General features: G+C 49.9%; 1 protein-coding gene across 2 annotated transcripts; it reads right to left on the bottom strand.

Moving 5' to 3' along the window:
- Positions 1–10,707: 10,707 nt before the first annotated feature.
- Positions 10,708–22,346, bottom strand: KLHL28 (kelch like family member 28; the record flags this gene model as incomplete). 2 transcript variants are annotated; one of them, XR_014617604.1, is made up of 5 exons in its annotated part: positions 10,708–10,822; positions 13,613–13,928; positions 14,937–15,145; positions 18,944–19,387; positions 21,448–22,346. XR_014617604.1 is itself a non-coding variant. In XM_084270538.1 (4 exons), the coding sequence occupies 4 exons, from the start codon at positions 22,344–22,346 to the stop codon at positions 13,765–13,767; spliced, it is 1,716 nt and encodes a 571-aa protein (XP_084126664.1). In that variant the 3' UTR covers positions 13,227–13,764. The 2 variants fall into 2 exon arrangements, 1 of the variants encoding a protein (XP_084126664.1); XM_084270538.1 differs by lacking the exon at positions 10,708–10,822 and having other exon boundaries at positions 13,227–13,928.

Raw genomic sequence — 22,346 nt, 5'->3', positions numbered from 1 at the left:
TGAAAAGAGGGAAAAATATGAGCTTTGGAAGAAGGGGCAGGTGTCTTGGGCCGACAATAGTAATTCAGTGAGATCGTGTAGGGAGAAAGTCAGAAGGGCTAAAGCTGAACTGGAACTCAGACTGGCCAGTTCTGTACAAGATAATAAAAAGTCCTTCTATAGGTACATTAACAGTAAGAGGAGGGTCAGGGAGAATCTCCATCCCTTATTGGATACTGAGGGAACACTAGTGACAAGGGATAAGGACAAGGCTGAGGTCCTTAATTTCTTCTTTACCTCAGCCTGTAGTAGTAAAGATGGTTACTCCCTGAGTACTCATCCTCAGGATCTGGCTGACAGAGAGGGGAAGAATAGCATAATTCCCATGGTTAAGGAGGAAATGATTAGTGATCTACTTGGCCAGTTAGACACTAACAAGTCAATGGGACCCAAGGGTGCTGAGAGAGCTGGCAGATGTGCTTGCCAAACCCCTTTCCATCATCTCCCAGAAATCCTGGCAGACTGGGGAAGTTCCACTGGACTGGAGCCTGGCAGATGTGACCCCCCATATATAAGAACAGCCGGAAGGAGCATCCGGGGAACTACAGGCCTGTCAGTCTGACCTCAGTCCCGGGGAAGATCATGGAGAGGGTCATCTTAGGAGCTATCATGGAGCACATGTGTGATGGCCAGGGCATCAGGCCCAGTCAACACGGGGTTACAAAAGGTAGATCCTGCCAAACTAACCTGATCACCTCCTGTGACAAGGTGACCCACTGAATGGACAAGGGGAAGGCTGTGGATGTGTCTGCCTGGACTTCAGGAAAGCCTTTGACACGGTTTCTTACAGCATTCTGACTGAGAAACTGGCTGCCACTGGCCTGGACAGACCCTCAGCTGGGTTAAAAACTGGCTGGATGGACGGGGCCAAAGGGGGGTGGTGAATGGAACCAAATCCAGCTGAGGCCGGTTACGAGTGGCGTCCCCCAGGGCTCAGTCCTGGGCCCAGTTCTGTTCAACATCTTTATCAAATGACCTGGATGAAGGGATTGGATGCTCCCTCAGTCAGTTTGACACTAAACTGGGAGGAAGTGTTGATCTGCCTGAGGGTAGGGAGGCTCTTCAGAGGGATCTGAACAGGCTGGACCGATGGGCTGAGACCCAACGGGATGAGGTTTAACATGGCCAAGTGCAGAGTGCTGCACATGGGACAGAACAACCCCAGGCAGCACTACAGGCTGGGGGAGACTGGCTGGAGAGCTGTCAGGCAGAGAAGGACCTGGGGGTTTTGGGTGACTACAGGCTGAATAGGAGCCAGCAGAGTGCCCGGGCAGCCAAGAAGGCCAACGGCATCCTGGCTTGTGTCAGACACAGTGTGGCCAGTAGGTCTGGGGAGGTAATTGTGCCCCTGTACTGGGCGCTGGTGAGGCCACACCTGGAGTACTGTGTGCAGTTCTGGGCTCCCCACCATAAACAGGACATTGAGGTCCTTGAGCAAGTCCAGAGAAGGGCAACCAGGCTGGTGAAGGGGCTGGAGGGCAAATCATATGAGGAACGGCTGAGGGAGCTGGGGGTGTTTAGCCTGAGAAGAGGAGGCTGAGGGGAGACCTTCTCCCCACCTACAGCTACCTGAAGGGAGGTTGTAGAGAGGTGGGCGATGGTCTCTTCAGCCAGGTGACAGAAGATAGGACAAGGGGAAATGGCCTCAAGCTGTGCCAGGGCAGGGACAGATTGGATATTAGAAAAAAAATTTTTTACTGAAAGAGTTGTCAGGGCTGGAACAGGCTGCCCAGGGAGGGGGTTGAGTCACCTTCCCTGGATGTGTTCAAAAAAAGGGTAGATGAGGTGCTGAGGGATATAGTTTAACTTAGGATGGGAATGGTTGGACTCCATGATCTTCAAAGATCTCTTCCAACCTTGCTATTCTGGGATTCTGTGACTTCATTTAAGACCTTCCTCTCCCAACCCACACTCCTGCCCCAGTTTTACCCAGGTAAGAAAGTCAAGTCTTAAGTATAGGCAGCACTCACACGAAATAACAAGAACCTTGTGATTAAAGCAGAGCCTCAGAGTCAGGAAGCTTGAGTTTATCTCTGGTTTTCTTCTGTATATTCTGTGTGACTTTGAAAAACAAAGAATCGATATCAGAGAAAAATGCCCATGAGTTTTCACTGCTGCAGTGTTGTAAAATACCTTCAAAACTGCAAGTAGTCTTGAATATATAAATCTTAATTGCCCTTCCTGTGGTTCCCCTACCACAATACACCAAGCAGGTTGAGTGGTTACAGTCTTTGTTCACAACTAAATCATTGTGAGTTCCTGAGTATTCTAGGATTTAAAATATTTTTTTGCCTTTACAGGAAACATTGCACATTCAAAAGAGCAGTGAAGACTCATAGATGAATGTCAGCCCTCATCACACTAATCTCCAAGGACAACGGCTGTGGTTGGATACAACACTTAGATGATGCATATTATAAAGTCAGCATCTTGTGCATGTAGACCAAAGGCTCTCATCTGGGCTTCTTACCAGATAGAGCACAAGCCAGTGTACACCTCTCTGGCCAAGTCATTAGTGCTCTCATAAAAGGAACAGTCATAGAATCATAGAATCATAGAATGGTCTGGGTTGGAAGGGACCCCAAGGGTCACAGAGCTCCAACCCCCCTGCCACAGGCAGGGACACCAACCTCCAGGCCTGGAGCTACACAAGGTTGCCCAGAGCCCCAGCCAACCTGGCCCTGAACACCCCCAGGGATGGGGAATCCACTACCTCTCTGGGCAGCCCCTTCCAGCACCTCACCACTCTTTCTGCAAAAAACTTCCCCCTAAGATCTCATCTCACCCTTCCCTCCTCCAGCTTCACTCCATCCCCCTTGTCCTGCCATTATCTGCTCTTTTAAAAAGTCGAATCCCCTCCTGCCTATAAGCTCCCTTCAGGGACTGGAAGGCTGCAATGAGGTCCCCCCGCAGCCTTCTCTTCTCCAAGCTGAACAAGCCCAGTTCCCTCAGCCTCTCTTTGTAGGGCAGGTGCTCCAGCCCTCTGATCATCCTTGTGGCTCCTCTGACCCCTCTCCAACAGTCCCATATCCTTCTTGTCCTGGGGCCCCAGCTCTGGACACAGGACTCCAGCTGGGGCCTCCCCAGGGCAGAGTAGAGAGGGACAATCACCTCCCTGTCCCTGCTGGCCACTCCTCTCCTGATGGAGCCCAGGATACCATTGGCCCTACGAGCTGCAAGAGCCACTGCTGGCTCATGTCAAGCTTCTCATCCACCACAATCCCCAAGTCTTTCTCAGCAGGGCTACTCTCCAGCAGCTCTTCTCCCAGTCTGTATCTGTGTCTGGGATTCTTCTGTCCCAAGTGCAACACCTGACACTTGGCAGTGTTGAACCTCATCAGGTTCCCTCGGGCCCATCTTTCCAGCCTGTCAAGATCCCTCTGTAAACCAGTACACTTTTTCCAGAACTCTTTTTTAATCTCACTTCTATTTTAGGTTAAACTGGATCAAAAAGATCAATTCTGAAACTCCCTAGTGCCCACTGAGAGCTTGAACTGCTCAGCCACAGAACCAGGCTCCTTCCTGGGAAAGTGGTAAGACAAAGTTTAAAATTGGTGTTGGTAATTCGGGTACTTGTGGGACCAGACAAATAACAAGTCAGAGCTTTCTTTATTACATTTTAAAAGTGAATATTTAAATCCCTTATCCGATCTGAGTTTTGCTTCCTGGTATTTTTTCATCTGTAGCATGAAAATCCTCATTTATTAGCACTGGCTGACCACAGCATAAACCTCAGCAACCCGAAATGCTGCCTTGGAACTTGGAACAGGGAGCAGAGCACCGCCTAGTGACAAAGGATAAAATTACTCATTTGTTACTAAATGTTTTATTGGATAATGTTTAAAATTCAGAGAAAAAAACCCTAATACAAATAAAATATTTAAGTTAACAGTTAAAAAAAAAATCTTTTGCAATCCTAAGTTATTGTCTGTCAAATATAAGGTAACTTTTCCTGTACTAATCGAAGGAATACAAGAATTACAATCACTGATTCCAGTCTTTTTACATGAACTTCAGTTGCTTGGAATGTAGATTTTATTAACTATTAGTGATTCGTTCCATTTGCTGTTTTCCTTTATACACAGTAAGAATGTAACACAAAGCTTAAGGAGGATAATTCAAAAAGGCCAGAACAACAATGAAAGCTAGTATCAGCATGTGATGACAGCAAGCCATCAAATTCCAGTATCAGCCTTCATCATTGGCACTGTTCTTTTAGAAGGGTTTTGAAAAAAATCAGAACCCAGACACACTACTCTGTGTCTAGGTTAAAGCCATTATCAATTTTGGTTATTTTTCTTGATAAAAACAAAATACTGAACTCTTATAGGAAAAAGTTACATTTCACTTGAAACAAATGCAAATTTCCCATTTGTATGTCAGAGGAAAATGTTTTTTTCCGTGTTTTTAAAGTGCAATAGTGCCAAGTGTTGCTTAAGGAAATCATTTGGTGGTGGGCTTGGCAGTACTAGGTTAATGGTTGGACGTGATGATCCTAAAGGTCTTTTCCAACCTAAACTGTTCCAAAAAAGTGATGGAGAATTCATATTCTCTATTTCGGTTCTCTATTTAGGCTTTTATAGACACAAAATTACTTTTGCAACTTGTATTACATGTTAGAATCTTATTCTGATTTTCAAATTATGACAACTGTCTACAAACTGATAAATAATGAGCATTAAAAGGCACAATGCTGATAAAGAACTGTGAGCTGACTGGAAACTAAATGGTGTAATAAATCCTTTGTAAGACACAGAGTTTTTAGAAATCTTTCCTGATAGGTTTTCTCAGAAGCACTTACTGGGTGAAGGGAGGTGTAAATTTAAATCAGTATTTTACCGAGCTCTGTTAAATCAATCAAAAAGTAAATTTCAGAAACATTTCACAAGTTAACTTTTTAAAAATATAGATATATTTATTTCCAGTTAGCTTAGAATGACTGTGAAATTCTCTAGTGGCGTGTGGAAAATAGACTCTATAACTCGAAAGTTATAAAGTAGGTGTGTTTATTCAGCGCTGGGTGCACGGGGGATCTCTCCACCACAAGCGTGCACACCCCACACAGCAAGCCGTTCGTGTATTTATACAATCTAATGATGAATATTCATTTACACCTATACATATTAATTACCTGTGCCCGCCTACCCTCGCCTCGTATGCTAATTACTTTATCATCTTCCGCGCTTGCGCAGATCCTTCAAAAAAATGTTGGGCCTGCCTGGGTCTCCGGTGGTCCATGGGATGAAGGCCCCGAGTCTTCCTCACGATGGACTTTTCAACTTCCTTGCCTGGAACGCAAGAATCTTGCCAACCTGCAGTGTTCTTATTTGTTTGGACCAATTTATGTCCCTACAGGGAGACCTATGGGTGTATTGCAGCTATCTGTTCCCTCATTAGCAAAGAGATAATTGACATCTCTGTGATGGATGTTATCCTGTTCCCATTCTGCCTCCTGAAATTTTCCTACAGCTGTTCCCTACAAAATCTACCTCCCTGCAAGCCAGTTCCTGTGGGCCTCCTTATCTGTTTCTTCAAGCTACATAATTACATGACTTAAGTCTTGTGAGCTATTCTTTCTATTTCTATATGCCCCCCCCACACATCACTAGGGCAGAGATTTAGTATTAGTTTAAAAATCCCAGTTTCAGATATTACCAATTTACTTCCATCGATACCAGGTTGTCACCAGAGTCGCTTTCTGCATCTGCACTCAAAAAAGTGGAACAAGTGCTTTGTAAGCAACACCAGCCTCTTGCTCTGCCTCTTGTACAAGAGGCCCCAGTTCTGAAACAGCTTCCCAAAATGGCTCCAGTTCCACTCAGTTTTGTTGCAGTTGTGGTCGGTTCTTAGAGAGGACTCCTTTTCCCAGAGACTGTCAGGAAGGGAACAAAAAGGCGCTTTTAAGGTCTTTTCCATTTGTAATATTAACCTTCCCTAGATGATGGAGTTGAACTTAGTTCACATGTAAATAAAAATACAGCCGGGAGGGCACTGAGACAGCAGGTCAGTGGAAGTGGCGAGTAACTTCTGCCTTCGCTGGTCATGCAAGTCTCAAGCACCCAGGCAATTGGGTCTGGCGAATCCTCTGCGTGCAAAACTCACCGGACAGCGGCGAGAGGTAATCACAGTCTAACAGGACGTGCTGGTGTAATGTAACTGTACCACAGCTGGAAAGGATCTCTGACTGCCTGTACGCTGATAATGAGGCCCGACTAGCGAGCCGGTATCACTGTCTCCCATGACATCCTGATAGCAAAGCTGAGAAAGCATGGGATAGATGAGGGGACAGTGAGGTGGGTTGAGAATTGGCTGTCGGACCGAGCCCAGAAGGTTGTGATTCAAGGAGCAGAATCTGACTGGAGACCTGTGACTAGCGGTGTTCCCCAGGGCTCGGTGTTGGGTCCAGTCCTGTTTAATATCTTCATTGACGACCTTGATGAGGGAACAGCATCCACCCTCAGCAAGTACCAATGATACAAAGCTGGGAGGAGTGGCTGACACGCAGGACACTGCGCTGCCATCCAGAGAGACCTGGACAGGCTGGAGAGCTGGGCTGGGAGAAACCAGATGAAGTTCAACAAAAGCAAGTGGAGAGTCTGGCACCTGGGGTGGAATAACCACATGTATCAGTACAGGCTGGGGGTGACCTGCTGGAGAAGAGCTCAGTGGAGAAGGACCTGGGGGTCCTGGTAGATGACAGGGTGGCCATGAGCCAGCAGTGTGCCCTGGTGGCTAAGAGAGCCAATGGGATCCTGGGGTGCATCAGGAGGAGTGTGGCCAGCAGGTCAAAGGAGGTGATCCTCCCCCTCTGCTCTGGCCTGGTCAGGCCCCACCTGGAGTATTGTGTCCAGTTCTGGGCTCCTTGGTTTAAAAAGGACAGGGATCTCCTGGAGAGAGTCCAAAGAAGGGCCACGAAGATGATTAGGGGCCTGGAACATCTCCCCTATGAGGAAAGGCTGAGTAAGCTGGGACTGTTCAGCCTTGAGAAAAGAAGACTAAGGGGGGACCTAATTAAAGTCTATAATTATCTCAAGCAGGGGATGCAGGGGGAATCAGCCAGCCCCTTTTCAGTGTCTGTGGGGACAGGACAAGGGGCAATGGCTGCAAGTTGGAGCACAGGAAGTTCCACACCAACATGCGGAAGAACTTCTTCCCAGTGAGGGTGAGGGAGCCCTGGGACAGGCTGCCCAGGGGGTGTGGAGTCTCCATCTCTGGAGATATTCAAGACCTGTCTGGACGCCTGAGTGATATGTCCTAGGGAGCTGCTTTGGCAGGGGGATTGGACCTGATGATCTCTTGAGGTCCCTTCCAACCCCTATGATTCTATGATTCTATGAGGGTTTGGGACCCTTGGTGTACCCAGCACCCTCCCATGAGGGTTTGGGCCCCTTGGTGTACCCAGCACCCTGCCATGGGGATTTGGGCTCCTTGGTGTACCCAGCACCCTGCCATGAGGGTTTGGGCCCCTTGGTGTACCCAGCACCCTGCCATGGGGATGCATTATCCTCAGCCCCGGGATTATGCCCGGTTAACCTCATGAAGTGCAACAGGACAGGCACAAGGTCCTGCACTTGGGTCAGGACAATCCTCACTACCAGCACAGGCCAGGGGTGATGTGATGCAGAGCAGCCCTGTGGAAAGGCACTCGGGGTGCTGATGGACACAAAGCTGGGCAGGAGACAACAACAGGCACTGGCAGCCCAGAAGGGCAACAGCACCTGGGCTGCATCCCCAGCAGTGTGGCCAGCAGATGGAGAGAGGGGATTGTCCCCATCTGCTCTGCTCTGGGACAGAGACCCCCCTGCAGTGCTGCCTCCAGCTCTGGAGCCCTCAGCACAAGGGCATGGACCTGTTGGAGCGGGTCCAGAGGAGGCCACGAGGATGATCTGAGGGCTGGAGCAGCTCTGCTGTGAAGCCAGGCTGGGAGAGCTGGGCTGGTTCAGCCTGGAGAAGAGAAGGCTGCTTCTGGGGGGAGCTCCAAGTCCCTTCCCATCCCTGAAGGACCCACAGGAAAGCTGGGCAGGACTGTTTGCAAGGGCAGGGAGCGATGGGATGAGGGGTGATGGTTTAAACTAGAGCAGGGCAGGGTCAGATGAGACCTGAGGAAGAAGCTCTTCCCTCTGGTGCGGGGGGGCGGGGGGGGATATGTCCAGCACCCACTCTTTGCAGAAGCAAAGAGGAGGAGGAGCAGGTTGGGAGGATGGGGATGTTTTGGTTTGTTGGTTTCTTTTGGTCTGTAACTGCAGGAAGACCCTTACCCAAGGAGAGCAGAGAGAGGTTCTAGGCAGCAGAAGGGACAGGCACAGGGAATGCAGCAGTCGCTTGGGTTCCCATCTCACCTGAAACCTGTAGATAACTGAAGCAGTTTGCTGGCAGGGAACAGCTTTGGGTTTTTTTCCAGGACTGGAGTTTCAGTAGCCAGGAAAAGGACACTCTGAGAAGTGTCACACAATGCTAACGTGGTTTGTCTGTCCCATCTCCCAGGTATCCCCTCTCACCAGTTACCACTGGCTGCCCAGGCAAACCTGGGTACCAGGTGCTGAGCAGCATGTGGTGCTGGGCTGCCCAACACATGCCCAGCATGGCACACAGGTGGGTGCCTACCAGGCACCTCCTGCACCAGCAGCCACCTGCATTGCATGTCCAGGCTGCTCCCCTCACCTAATTTCAGCTGGTTATTGGCAGGGGCCATGTTCTTCCATGGAGTGTTGTCCTGCAGCGTCGATGGAGAGTTGTACTGCAGCTTCCCCAGTTGATGCCTACAGGATGCCCCTACGTTTGGCTCCAAAAAATCAATTTTCTTTAAAATGACACACCAGATTATTATATATTTTTTGCCATCCTTACTTAGTATCAGACAGCTAAAGCCTCTAAGTCACGTTGCTTTTGCCACTGTGGTCCTGGCCATTCCCAAAGTCAAGGTTTGTGTATTAAGAAGCCAGAGAGAGGTGGATGGAGCCAGAGAGAGGAGGAAGTCAGTAGCTGTGTGAAGCTGCCCATGCTGCTTTAAGCCCAGGGCCATGCACAGGGCTTGTATTTATCCAATACAACATATTTTTTTTCACATGGTAGCTTTATGGCTAAAACAAACTGGGAAAAATCCTCCCCTGCTCCCCCAATCTGTAAAACAGGCTACATCAGCCTTGAACCACAGGGAAAGCTCAAACCCAGTCCTGGGTGGGTGCTACTGGAAAGTCTTTTATAGTGATGCAGCAGATCTTCCCTTGAGCATTCTCCTTTCATGGGGGTGACTGCAGAAGGCAGCGCTGTCCAGCCGAGCTCCCAGCGAGTACCAGTGCTGAGCGGCATCACCTTCAGCGCCACCAGAAGCTGAATGTGGGTGTTGGGCAAGGGAGCCCAGCACACTATTCCCTGCTCTCAGCTAACCATTTCTGTCTGTGGGTAGGGGAAGCCAGCAAAGAAATCTTTTCACCCCACAAACTCTTCCATGTCCATGTTGCTGATGGAGAGAGGGGGGTGGCTGTTGGTCCTGCACACAAACCATCACCCGCAGTGAAAACACGTCCTCTCACAGAGATACCACTGGAGTCCCTTAGCTGCAGCCCACTTTGTGTCTGGACAGATGGCAGTGCCTCAGCACTGCTGGGTCTTCCCCAGGAGAGAACAGTCCGTTCAGGAGCTTCCTAGAGCCAAGGCAAGCAGAACAAGCGGATTTGTGCTCCTTCTATGGTTACTGAGTCACCGTGGAGGCAACAGTTATGGCTACAGGGACAGACAGAAAACGAGCCACAAACCAAACTCCTCTTCCACAGGAGATCCCAATTCCCACAGGGCAAAGCCCAGTCAAATGGTTGCTTCCTCCCCATGCAGGGGCAGCATCCTCCTGCTCCAGCTCCCCTCATCCTGGCTGTTACCCTGAGGTATCACTGCCTTTCAGTGACCCTCTTACAAGGGAAATGCTGCTGACTGTTTCTATTCACCATCCAAAGCACAGAGGGCAGGTTTTTTTTTTTCCCCAGGTTTATTTACTAAATTGTTTCACATCCAGTGAAGTAGCTACAACAATACTTACAGAGCGTTATCACAGAAGCAAACAGGCTGAGAAGGCAGGTTACAGGGAGCTCCCTGGGGAACCCAGACGCTGCTTTCACAAACAGTAACCAACCCAGAATGGTGCTGCTGGGAAAGATGCACATGTAAAAAACACACTAGGTACACAGAAACCCACGTATCATTTCATACCCCCAACTGAAGCACCCTGCTCAAGCCCCAGTGCAGTTCGGTGCTGTCTGTACAGTTATTAAATCCTGCTAACAACCCCCCTTCTCCTTGGGTTGAAAATACAGCGCAGCACTAAGGCAAAGAGCCAGGGATGATCATCCAGCTCTTTGCCTTTCAGGTAAATACCTGGATGATCATCCCTGGTTCTTTGCCTTTCAGGTAAATATTGAGGAGTTAAGGCAATTTTGGGCGTTTTGCATTGGTTTGTGTTGTGAATGGGGATGTAGAGATGGCAGATTCCACCGAGCGACAGGCTGGTCCCTGCTTGTAACACGCCCTGAGCACATCACCCTCCCTGGGCATATCACCCACCTGGGGTCCCACCAGGCTTTTGGAGAGAACAGTGTTCCTCCTGTGAGAGACCATCAAGAACCACACGGATGAGTAACTTACAAACAAGAGGAATTCAGCAGCTGTATGTACACATAGAAACTCGTAGCCATCCTGAAGTGCTTTACAGGTAATCTTGAGTGATCACAGAGGAGAACTGGATGATAGTCTAGTTGTATGACATCTTATTTGAAGGTCCTCAAGTCTTAAACTGCAAGAAAGGTGTTAGGATGAGAGCATCGTTCTTTCCAGGCAGGTTCCAAGGGATTGTGGTGTCTGAGCTTCCTGTAACCAACCGCTTCAGTGAGCGGGAACAGAACACTGATGGTATCACCGCGAGTGACGTGAGCCCTCAGCCACTTCTGCCTGGGCAGTTCCTCTCCCAACAGCAGTGGATTTCGTTATGTGCCTCCCCTGTTCTTCACATGACCCCCACACACTACAAAAACCTTTTATGCTGCTCCCTGGAATGCAGGAACATGATGATCTCTTGAGGTCCCTTCCAAGCCCTATGATTCTGTGAACACATCACCACCGCGGGGTCCATCTCTATCACCTAATTTAACATCATCACCCCCAGGTAAGGACAGCAGAACACTCTGCAATCTGAGTTCCCTAAGTGAAAGGCATTTATATAAACATCAAATAGTGTGTGTGTGTCCCCTGGGCTCCTGGGGGCTTTGTCCTTCTGTGCCTCACAACACCTTGTAGCAACAAACCCAGCCTTCAGCTGGTATCTCCACCCAGGACCTGCATATGAGCATCTTCATCCACAGGACCCTACTGCAGCCAAGCTCCTAAAGGCAGGAATCACAGAATCATAGGGGTTGGAAGGGACCTCAAGAGATCACCTGGTCTAACCCCCCTGCCAAAGCAGGAGATGCACCCTAGGCATGTAAAGCCACCCATAAGTAAGAGGCAGAACCCAAAGGAAACAAGGGAAGTTCGGGATTTAGGTGGTAGTTTGCTAAGTGTCTTTATCACCCTGTATGTTGGAAAGCATGACCACCAGTGACTGACACAAGGCAGCACACATGCATTCACCCAGGAAGCAGAAGGCGACCTGTGACCAGCTCCCTTGGTGCCCAAACCTGCTCCCCTCCTTTCTCCCCCCCCCAGACACACACCGTTCAGCCACGGAGCTACCTGTTGAGGCAACAGCCTCACTGGGACAGTCATCACACGGTGCTGTAACTGCTGTGGGACTGGAATCCTCACTGGGTGAAACAAGCTGCACTGAAAACTGAATTTGCTAAGTTACTGGCCTTTAAAACCCTGCTTCATTCCACCACCTTTGAAGAACACGTGCAGGGTTTTATGATCCATGCAAACACCTGGTGTCTGTGAAGAACGTCTGATGGTGAGAACACCCTCATCTCCTTGACTGTTCCATGGAGGAACAAGGACCACCACTGCCTGCCTGGCTGTGAGGAGCGCTGCAACAGCTCAGAGTAAGACAAGAACACTCCAAGTCAAGAGCCCTCCACTTCTCCTGCTGAGAAAGAAATGGCTTTTAAAGCAACTATTCCAAATATTATTGCACCTTCAAAAATAATGCTACAGGGACTTGAAAGCCAGGGGAAACAAACATTAATTTAACAGGTTAAAACAAAAGGAAAATAAGTCTGGAGGCAGAAAAGTCCTTCAGTATCAGGCCTGGCAATACATGTACAGACATGGAAACAGAAATTCAAGTTAACCATGATTCCTACTTAAAAATCAGAACACAAACCCAAACAGTCTAAATAAGCTAAAATCCATGTTTATTTAGTCATCTATTTTAAATAACAGTTATAACCCACAGCATCACTTTCTATTTATCTGCCCAAATGTTCACTAAGTTTGGGGCTATCACAAAGTTATCTCTGCTGAGAACTGACCCCCAGTACTCTGCTATGCAGGGTGTGAGGAACTACACCCTGCACTTTTCGTTCGTTACACCCTGTGTCCAAGGCAAGACACTGCCTGAGGGACCCAAGGCAGAGTTCCCTGCTGACTCCTTACTTGTGTATTTGGGAGAACAGGAACAATAAACCTCGATTTTTCTTTTTTGGGAGGAAAAAAAAAAGTAACAACAATGGAGCTGGTTCAGTACAGTGTGTTATTCTCAACAGTTTTCATAGGCACGAATGCATCAAGCAAACGAAAACCCCACTAGAACAATCAGAAGAACCATGCTTAATGCTCACTGCACTGAGGTCAGTAACAGCTGTATCGTTAGTCCCACATTTAGCACCATTTTTTGTATCTGGACACTCTGGGAAAGCAATGGTACATTCTTTTAAAAGAGGAAGTGATATGGAACATGGACACAAGTGTCTCACAGCTTGTTATGAATGCTGCTGCAGCATCTCCTGATGCATTGCTGCTGTCACTTGTCCTCGCAGCACAAGGGGAAACACACAGCAGACTAGCAAGATTAAGTTATTTCATCTAGCACTCGTTTATCCACAAAAAGAAAATGTAAGGGCAAGTTGGAACTGGGATTTCTCTTCAGCAGACCGCAAGGTTTTGTTAGGAGGCAGTAGGTTTGCCTTGTAAATCTCTTGAAGGAGTTACTAATTACCATCCCAGCCCTCCTACCGGTTAGTGGGTAACAAAGGAGAGGGTACAGGCAACATACTATGGCGTTTATTATTTACAGACCTTGAGATACAGAAACAAGGCAGCCCTTTAGTTACTGGTCATAAAAAAAATGATGAAGCACTGGCATTTTCTGACTCTGAAGACGCAGCCAGACAGCGGTCAGCCAGGCACACGCACACTCACACGCCTCTCGCCCCAAGCACAGTAAACGTCACGTCTGGTAGTGGGCAGGAGGAGGAGAGGAAAGCTCTAGGAAGTGAAAGGGTCAGATACACAGTAAGATTGCAAATCCCACCCCAGGCATGTCCACTACTCCCTAGAATTCCCTGCCCTTGAGAGGATGCTACCCCACAGCCAGCGGTGGGAAGCGCTCCGCTCCTTCTGCCCCCGTCACTGCGTAACAGAGGCCAGTTACCGGAAGAAAACAAATCCTTCCTCCTTTCAATCCCGACTTCTCCACGTTCCTCCCACTCCAGAAGAGGCAGGTTATGGTTTCCACCAGCAGGGTTTATATCCAAGCAGAGGAAGCTCCACCTTGGCACCAGGTCCGTAGAGCCCCGCGTGCCGTCAAAGCGCGGTCAGGCCGAAATTGCACCGGCAGTACATCATCCCAGCAGAGTCCAGCCAGCTGTCTGAGATGGGGTCGTACTTCTGTACAGTGTTCAGGTAGGAGGAGCCTGAGTGGCCACCCACTACATACAGGTAATTATCAATGACAGCTGCACCAACTCCTGGGGGAAAGGAGAAAGGAAGAAGTTGCAGGATCACCAGGTTTAGGAGGCAGGAGGTATTTTTGCTCCTAACTGGACCCCTAAAGGCTCAACGTTGGGCTGCTTTGAAAGAAAATGGGTGTGAAAGAAGAACTGTTCTCAGTTTGGGGCTTACACTCCTTCCTGACTCTTCTGATACCCTTTCCCTTCCAGTCCCTGAAGGGAGCAGAGGAACAGGAGGGGAATCAACTTTTTAAAAGGGCAGACAATGTCAGGACAAGGGGGATGGATTAAAACTAAAGGAAGGAAGGTTTAGATGAGATATTAGGGGGAAGCTCTTTCCAGAGAGCGTAGTGAGGGGCTGGAACAAGCAGCCTAGAGAGGGGGTGGGTGCCCCATCCCTGGGGGTGTTCAAGGCCAGGTTGGATGGGGCCGTGGGCAGCCTTGTGTAGCTCCAGGCCTGGAGGCTGGTGGCCCTGCCTGTGGCAGGGGGTTGGAGCTCTGTGATCCTTGTGGTCCCTTCCAGCCCAGACCAGGCTGGGATTCTATGATTCTATGACAAAGCAAGGCTTTCCTGCCCCAGCACTCTTCCTCAGGGAGGCAGAAGGGACGATGCCCTACTGAGTGTCCATGTAAAATAAAACACAGTAGTACAGAAACCACAGAATTGCTGAAATTCACTCAAAATTAACGATAATTAATTAGGGATATGGTTTAGCATAGGACAGGAGCAGTTGGACTCAATGACCTTAAAGGTCTTTTCCAACCTGGTGATTCTGTGTGAAGCACAGAAATAGAAACACTACTTGAGATTATTAATACTGAGCTGTAACAGAATTAAACTCAACTGGACTGTGTAAAATCAGAGAAATAAACACTCATTCTTCCCCAGTGCTGATTACATGACCTTTGCTGCACAAAGCACGATGCTCTGCAGACACATCCCTGCAGCATCTCTCAGGGCAAAGGACAGTTCAGTTCTGAGAGGTGTCACCCCAGGTACCCGCTGGGAGTTTGCTGTGTCCCTACCTGTCCGGGGCTCCTTCATGGGCCGGCACACAGTCCACTGGTTTTGGTGAGGATCATATCTCTCAATGCTTGACAAGTGAGACACACCATTGTGTCCACCCACTACAAAAATGAAGCCCAGCATGACGCCCACACCGAAGTTTATCCGTTTATCAGCCATCGAAGCTACCGTCTCCCAGGAGTTTTTACTGGGATCGTATCGCTCCATGCTGCAAACACAACAAAGAACTCATCAGCCCCACACTGCAGTGACATCTCCACAAGAAACCTGTGTTCATCAGGCCCTGGTGGAGCTCTGCCAGCCAGCGTTACCCCACGCAGGAGTAATGCAACACAAAGAGCTGATGGGAAACCGCAGCTCCCAATGGGATCACAGGAGGAACTGCAGCCAGTGGTACCAGCACAGAAGCACCCATCGCTTCCCAGTGCCCTCTGAAAGCCCACAGCACACAGAGGGGCTGAGCAGAGCAGCGCCATGACATGCTTCTAAGGCATGTCATCCTCACAGGGACCTCAGCTCAGCTGCTTCTGATACTCTCCTGCCACTACCCTGGGTCTTCAGGTTACACATGGGAACAAAGGAGGAGTTTTCAAAGCCAGACTCAGGACTCCAAGCTTGTTCAAGGATGAGTGCAACTCATCCTCATTTGTGCCCCTGGACTGGGCACTGGTGAGGCTGCACCTCGAGTGCTGGGTCCAGTTCTGGACTCCTCACCATCACAAGGACATGGAGGTCCTGGAGCGAGTCCAGAGAAGGGCAACCAGGCTGGGGAAGGGGCTGGAGGGCAAATCCTCTGAGGAGCAGCTGGGGGTGTTGAGCCTGGAGAAGAGGAGGCTGAGGGGAGACCTTCTCCCCACCTCCCCTGCCCTGCCAGGAGGGTGCAGAGAGGTGGGCGATGGTCTCTTCAGCCAGGGGACAGGAGATGGGAGAAGGGGCAATGGGCTCAAGCTGCCCCAGGGCAGGGTCAGCTCAGCTGGGAGGGAAAAGTTCTTCCCTGGCAGAGTTGTGGGGCTGTGGCACAGGCTGCCCAGGGAGGGGCTGAGTCCCCACCCCTGGGTGTGTTTAACAGAGGGGAGATGAGGTGCTCAGGGATCTGGGTCAGCACAGGACAGGGACAGTTGGACTGGATGAGCTTAAAGGGCTTTTCCAGCCTTGTGATTCTGTGGCTCATTACAAAAAAGCAACTCATGAAAAACTGAACCCAATGCAGATCTGAACTGGATCTATTTGGGTGGCACATCCATCCCAAGGTTTCCTTGAGGCTTGCCTGAACATCACAGAGAGCAAAAACAACCCTGTGGACAGCATATCCCTCAGGAAAAGCCACGAAGAGGCTGCTGATCAAACCATGAAGGACAGAAGAGGCCTTCAGGATAAAATAGAAATTAATTATCATCATCTTTAATCACTGGAGCTGTGCAGATGGTCAGTCATTAACACCCTCACAACATGCAGCCGGTCCCTCTGCGAGTGGAGCTCCGGCAGCACGGGGGGGGGTAAAAAAGGCAGCAGGAGGGGGGCAAAGAGGCAGTGTGGGGGGGCAAAGAGGCAGCGGGGGGTGGACAAAAGAGGCAGCAAGGTGGGGGAGGGGGCAAAGAGGCAGCAGGGGGGGAGGGAGGGGGCAAAGAGGCAGCCAGCAGCACTGCAGTTGGGAAAGGCGCCGTTACACAGCACTCAGCTTCCTCGTAATGTGTGTCCAGTGCCTGCATGCTGTAGCATATTACTCCCCCCTTGAGCAACCAATAAACCAAAAATTCTACAATAAAAAGTAAATTCAATTAAAAAAAGGCAAATAATGAACTATCAGCTCCCAGCAGCTCTAAAGGAGATATTCCTCCTGACCGAGGAAGAGCTGTGGCACAGGGAGTGAGACCCCTGCAGAGGTCACAGCTCCCTGTAGAGGGACCAGCCTGGTGAGGCCATTGCTTCTGACTCCAGAGGGAAGTCCCACATCCCCTGAGAGGAGGTACCATCTTCACCCCTGTGCACACTGAGCCTTCAACTCTGGGTAACTGTGTCTGGGCAGAGCAAGGGCCAGGTCACCTTCCTGTTTCATGGGCTGTGCAACAAGGCTGCAGCAGAGCGAGCACCCAGAGGTCCCCTGGGAACTCCTGGCACCCCCAATCTACTCTGCTTCTGACCACTCCGCCTCCTGCTAGCGCTGGTAGCTCTGCATGGTGCAAGGAGGCTGTGGAGGTGAGAGTGACCACACAGGAAGCACAGCATCACTGCTCTGGGTCAAATCCCCACGCAAAGACATCCTAGAGCCAACAGAAAACTTCTAGATGTGGCTTGTCTGTTAAGTGCTACTACAGTTTGTAACTTAAACTCTGAGGAATTAGAATAATGCCACAGTAAGTTTCATAGAATCCTGCCTCAGTCACACCAAACAATCTTGACTTCCAGCTATTTTGTATTCCAACACTTAAAAAACCATTTTCCAAGTGAGAACTCCTTGGCTGCACTTTGCTATTTGGAAACCAACCTTTCCCTGCACAAACTGTTTTGCATAAAAACATATCAAGTGTGAAAAGCACAATGAGTGACTAGTGCAGTGTGGATATACTAGGCTGTTAAACAATCACTGCATCCCTTCCTACAAGCAAGACTTTAATTTTCATTCTCTAATCAGCTACTTAGACTTGTAGTTTATTAATCTGCTTCCTGGAGGGACACACAGCTGATCTGTTCCTGTTTCACTGAGGAAAGGAGTACAAATGATTTCTTTGCATAACTAAACACCCTGCCCATCTGTACAGATGGGGAACAGGACAACTATAAAGCATGCTGGTACCAGGAAGGGTCCTTGTGAACATAAGGCCTGAAGGAAGCCCACTTCTAGCCAGGAGCCAGCCCAGTAACCACCATCCCGAGCTTCATCATCACCATTAAGGCTATTTTAAGATTTCCTCTCAGGTCCCTATTTATTTTGTGCAAGTTCAGCACATGAACAATCCTTGTGAGGCCCCAGCTGGAGTCCTGTGTCCAGAGCTGGGGCCCCAGTACAAGGAAGATGTGGGACTGTTGGAGAGGGGTCAGAGGAGCCACGGAGATGCTCAGAGGGCTGGAGCAGCTCCCCTACAGAGAGAGGCTGAGGGAGCTGGGCTGGGTCAGCCTGGAGAAGAGAAGGCTGTGGGGGGACCTCATTGCAGCCTTCCAGTCCCTGAAGGGAGCAGAGGAACAGGAGGGGAATCAGCTTGTTAAAGGGCAGAGACTGGCAGGACAAGAGGGATGGAGTGAAGCTGGAGGAGGGAAGGGTTAGAGGAGAGATTAGGGGGAAGTTCTTTACAGAGAGAGTGGTGAGGGGCTGGAACAGGCTGCCCAGAGAGGGGGTGGGTGTCCCATCCCTGGGGGTGTTCAAGGCCCTGGCAACCTTGTGTAGCTCCAGGCCTGGAGGTTGGTGTCCCTGCCTGTGGCAGGGGGTTGGAGCTCTGTGATCCTTGGGGTCCCTTCCAGCCCAGCCCAGGCTGGGATTCCAGGATTCATTTCCAATCAGTGCTTCAAATGTTGAAGTTACCACACATCTGAATATTCTGCAGGGTTGAAGCACGAGGACCCCTCGAGCACTGCTGGGGTGCTCAGCGAGCCTCTCCCAAGTGCTTGGTAACAGAGGAGCAGCACCACAGCACGGACACAAGGACACTACCTGAGGCCTGGGCAAGTAAGCACACACAGCAGTGATGTGTGGAGTCAAGCAGCCTGCTGTCTACAAGGGCAGGTGTCTCACAGCACCCTGCTTAGTGCATCAGTCTCTTTACCACTTCCCTGTCTTCAGGATTCAAGAGGTGACACAACCCAGCTCTGTGCTGGAGCACACAAAGTTAATACAAAGATTTCCCAGTTGAATTATCAGAGTAACAGTGCAGAACAAGGATTAACGAGGCCCACTGTGGATTACCAATCTGCCTGAAAATAATTCCAATTGCCTGCCAAAGAGGAGCTCAGTGATGAGCTTTGCCCATTCCCACCTTAGGATGTGGAGCTACGGAGGAGGAGGAGCACGTACCTGTTCATGTGGGCAGGCCCGTAGCCCCCGATGGCGTAGACCATCCCGTCCAGCACGGCTGCAGCAAAGCAGCTCCTCGTTTTGTTCATGGGGGCCACCGCCTGCCACTCCTTCGCTTTCGGGATGTACTTCTCCACAGTCCTCAGGTAAGACTGCCCATCGTAGCCACCCAAGGCGTAGAGCTCCCCCGCCAGCACCACCACTCCCAGCGTACTCCTGCTCTCAAACATCCTCTCCAGGGAGGTCCAGGTGTTGGTGTCGGGGTCCCAGCGCTCCACCGAGCTCTCGTGCTTGCGGTAGCTGATGCCTTGGCACACGTGGGTGGCGATCCCTCCCACCACGTAGATCTTCTGGTCCAGCACGCATATCCCGAACTCATAGCGGGGGATGCTGAGAGGCGCCAGGCCAATCCAGGAGTCGTTCTGGGGGAAGTACATCTCCACACTGAAACAGAAGCACAGAGGCTGGGTGAGACACACACACACCCCTCTGGATCTCTGTGATAGGCCAACGAGCAGCGAGGAAGCCAGGCCCCAACCAACGTTTGCTGCTCCTTGCAACAGCCCAAACGGAGCTGAAATCAAACGCTGCTCCGAGGAGCTAAAGGCTCAGCGTGATGCAGCAACACAGCAAGTAGCCAGGGCACTGAGTCTGAGACCTGAAATGAATTTTGAAAGTCCCAACACTGAATTCTGAAAGTCAGGAAGACCAGAGAGAAGGCAGGACAGCATCGTGGCTTGTGTGAGGGAAGGCAACACCGTGCTGATGCCACACTGGTTCTGAAATGCTGCTTGACTGCATTTTCCTTTAATTATACCCAGTGTTAAAATACAGTGGCTTTAGCCTATCATGTATAAAGTCTAGTCAATCTACCTACACATTTCAGGTAATATATTACTTAAATGATTAAAAAGAGCATCTAGGACTCTGGAAATAAGATCTGGGCCAAAAACATACAAGAAAACGAAGCCACTGCTGAGCCAATAGCCACTGAAACTAGAAGCAGGGCCTGCTGAAAGCCCAGCCTGGCTCTTGGCAGCAGCAGCCCAGCTAGGAAAGAGCCCTAGCTCTTTCCAAGCAGCTGAGGGAAAGAGCAGCCTTCCCACAGGTGCAAGTGGGAATTAGAACAAGAATAAGGTTTCCTACCTCACAATTTTAATTGGATTAGGAATAGTTCAATCGATCTGTGACTGCTTTTCCCCCCTCCACGTATCAGGAGCAATTGTTTTCACTAGAAAAGATCCATATGAATAATACATTGAGGGTGTTTTTGTAGGCATTAAAACTTGAGCAATAGTAGTAAAGAGTTTTTTTGATTGGAAAAATATTAAATCAAGATAATCCAACTACATTGGGACATAATATTGTCACAGGCATTGAAGGAGCTGTGAAAGAGGCAGAGCTGAAGAATTATCAGAGAACTACTGTACTCAAACACGTTTTTATCAGCCCCAAACCCCCTTTCTTTAAATCTCTAAGCCAAACAATACCTAGTCCCAACAATGAGTTTACTATTGATCCCTGCATCAGGAAATCCACATCAAATACCTCTGACAGCATCACTAAACAAGGGGAAAAGGACACATGGGTCTTCCTGGGTTTTAAGTGTATGGGTACGATGCAAGGGGGGGAACTGTCACAGAGAAGAGAGTCTTGGAGGAAATATCATCCTAGAATTCAGCTACAGAACCAGTCTGGGCAGCCTGTCTCACTGCAGGAAGCCTTTCCTGCACTGATAAAGGCATTACCTGTGTGTGACCACCCACAAACAACTGACAGTTCTGGAAATTAAAATCAACCCAGCCACACCAGTATGGGGAAGAAAGGTTACATTTCTCTGTGTTACAGTCTGGTTCTGACATGATAGTCTCAGGGATGTAACAAACCACCCTGGTGATGGCAGAGAAAGCTCATTTTGAAAACCAGGTTCAGACAGATGTGCACAGGACAGGGATACCTGCTCAGTAAGAGACTAACATCACGATCACATTAAGGGCAAGAACGTGGCATCCCTGAGAATTAGCTCTTGTCTGATTAAGTCTATTTTAATTCCAAGGAGTTTTACACTATCAAGAAGTGTATCTTTCAGGTAGGAGGTTAAATATATTGATTTGAATGTCTGGAATAATAGTAGATCAGGGCAAAATGATGTAAAATGAAAAGACCTGAAAGAAAATGATGTAAAATGAAAAGACCTGGAAGAAAATGATGTAAAATGAAAAGACCTAACAGCATATGAACTTTCATCAACCACTTATTAACCAAACAGTCAAAAGAATGGGAAGGTGAAGGTTTCACAGCTTGTAACACCAATGATTACTTGTGAAGAAAACATTCTGAATTCAGTGTTTGTTCAACAAAGATCTACTTCAGAGCAGGAAAGCACCGACTGCAGCCCTGCAGCCACAGCTCTTCAGCGACTGTCAACACCGACCCCGGGGGCAGCCATGCACCCACACAGGCATCACGCCACTGAGGTGCCGCAACACCTCACCAGGGCTTACCTCTCCAGACAGGCAAAGAGCCCAGCCTTTCCTCCCACAGCACACAGGACCTTCGGGGCACAGCGGGGGCGCGTCATCAGCATGGTCTGGTGGGAGAGCCTGTGCTCAGGCATGAAGTGGTACTTCAGGGCCTCGTTCAGCAGGTGTTTGCAGGTGTGGTCGTCGCGGATGAGGTGGTTGGCTTCGTACAGCCTGGTGAGGAACTTGACGCTCAGCAGGGGCAGCCGGACGCAGTGCAGCAGCTGGGCCAGGTACTTCTGCCGCTCCTGCACGTCGTATTTGATCCAGGACTCCAGGGCGTAGAAGACGGTCTCCTCGGTCACCACGTTCAAGCAGTCGTTGGAGACGATTTCATCCAGCTCCGAGTGGGTGAGCTCGAAAAACTCCTCCGTCTGGCAAACCTCTTCAAAGTTCTGGCAGATGTACTTGTTGGCAGCCAGGTAGAGGTCATGGCAGCCGTAGGTCTCTGCGAAGCGGGAGATCCCGATGCAGTTGCCGGGGTCCAGCTGGCTCTCCAGGAAGGCACAGCACTCCTTCACCACCAGCTTGATCTGGAGGAGGTTGGCCGCCGGGAGCAGCGACTCCACGGTGTCTTGGGAGATGAAGACGGTGCCGGTGTAGGCATACTCCACGATGGCCTGCAGCGCCGCCTCGTCGATGCACTGGAACTCCACCTCCGAGTTCTCCTTCTCCGAGAGGCTGCCGGTGAACATGGCTTTGAAGTAGGGGCTGACGCCCGCCAGCACCACCTTGTGGGCGTGGATCTTGGCATCGCCCACTCGCAGGACCACGTCGCAGAGCTGGCGGTGCTGGCGCAGGAGGTTCAGGCCTTGCAGGAGCTGCTCAGCGTGCAGGGGGGTTAGGTTGGCAAGCATGTAGCTTGGGGAGGACTGGTCCAT

The sequence above is a fragment of the Gallinula chloropus genome (assembly GCF_964237585.1).
Source record: "Gallinula chloropus genome assembly, chromosome: 14".
Lineage (NCBI taxonomy): Eukaryota > Metazoa > Chordata > Aves > Gruiformes > Rallidae > Gallinula > Gallinula chloropus.
This window is presented reverse-complemented; position numbering and strand designations above follow the sequence as displayed.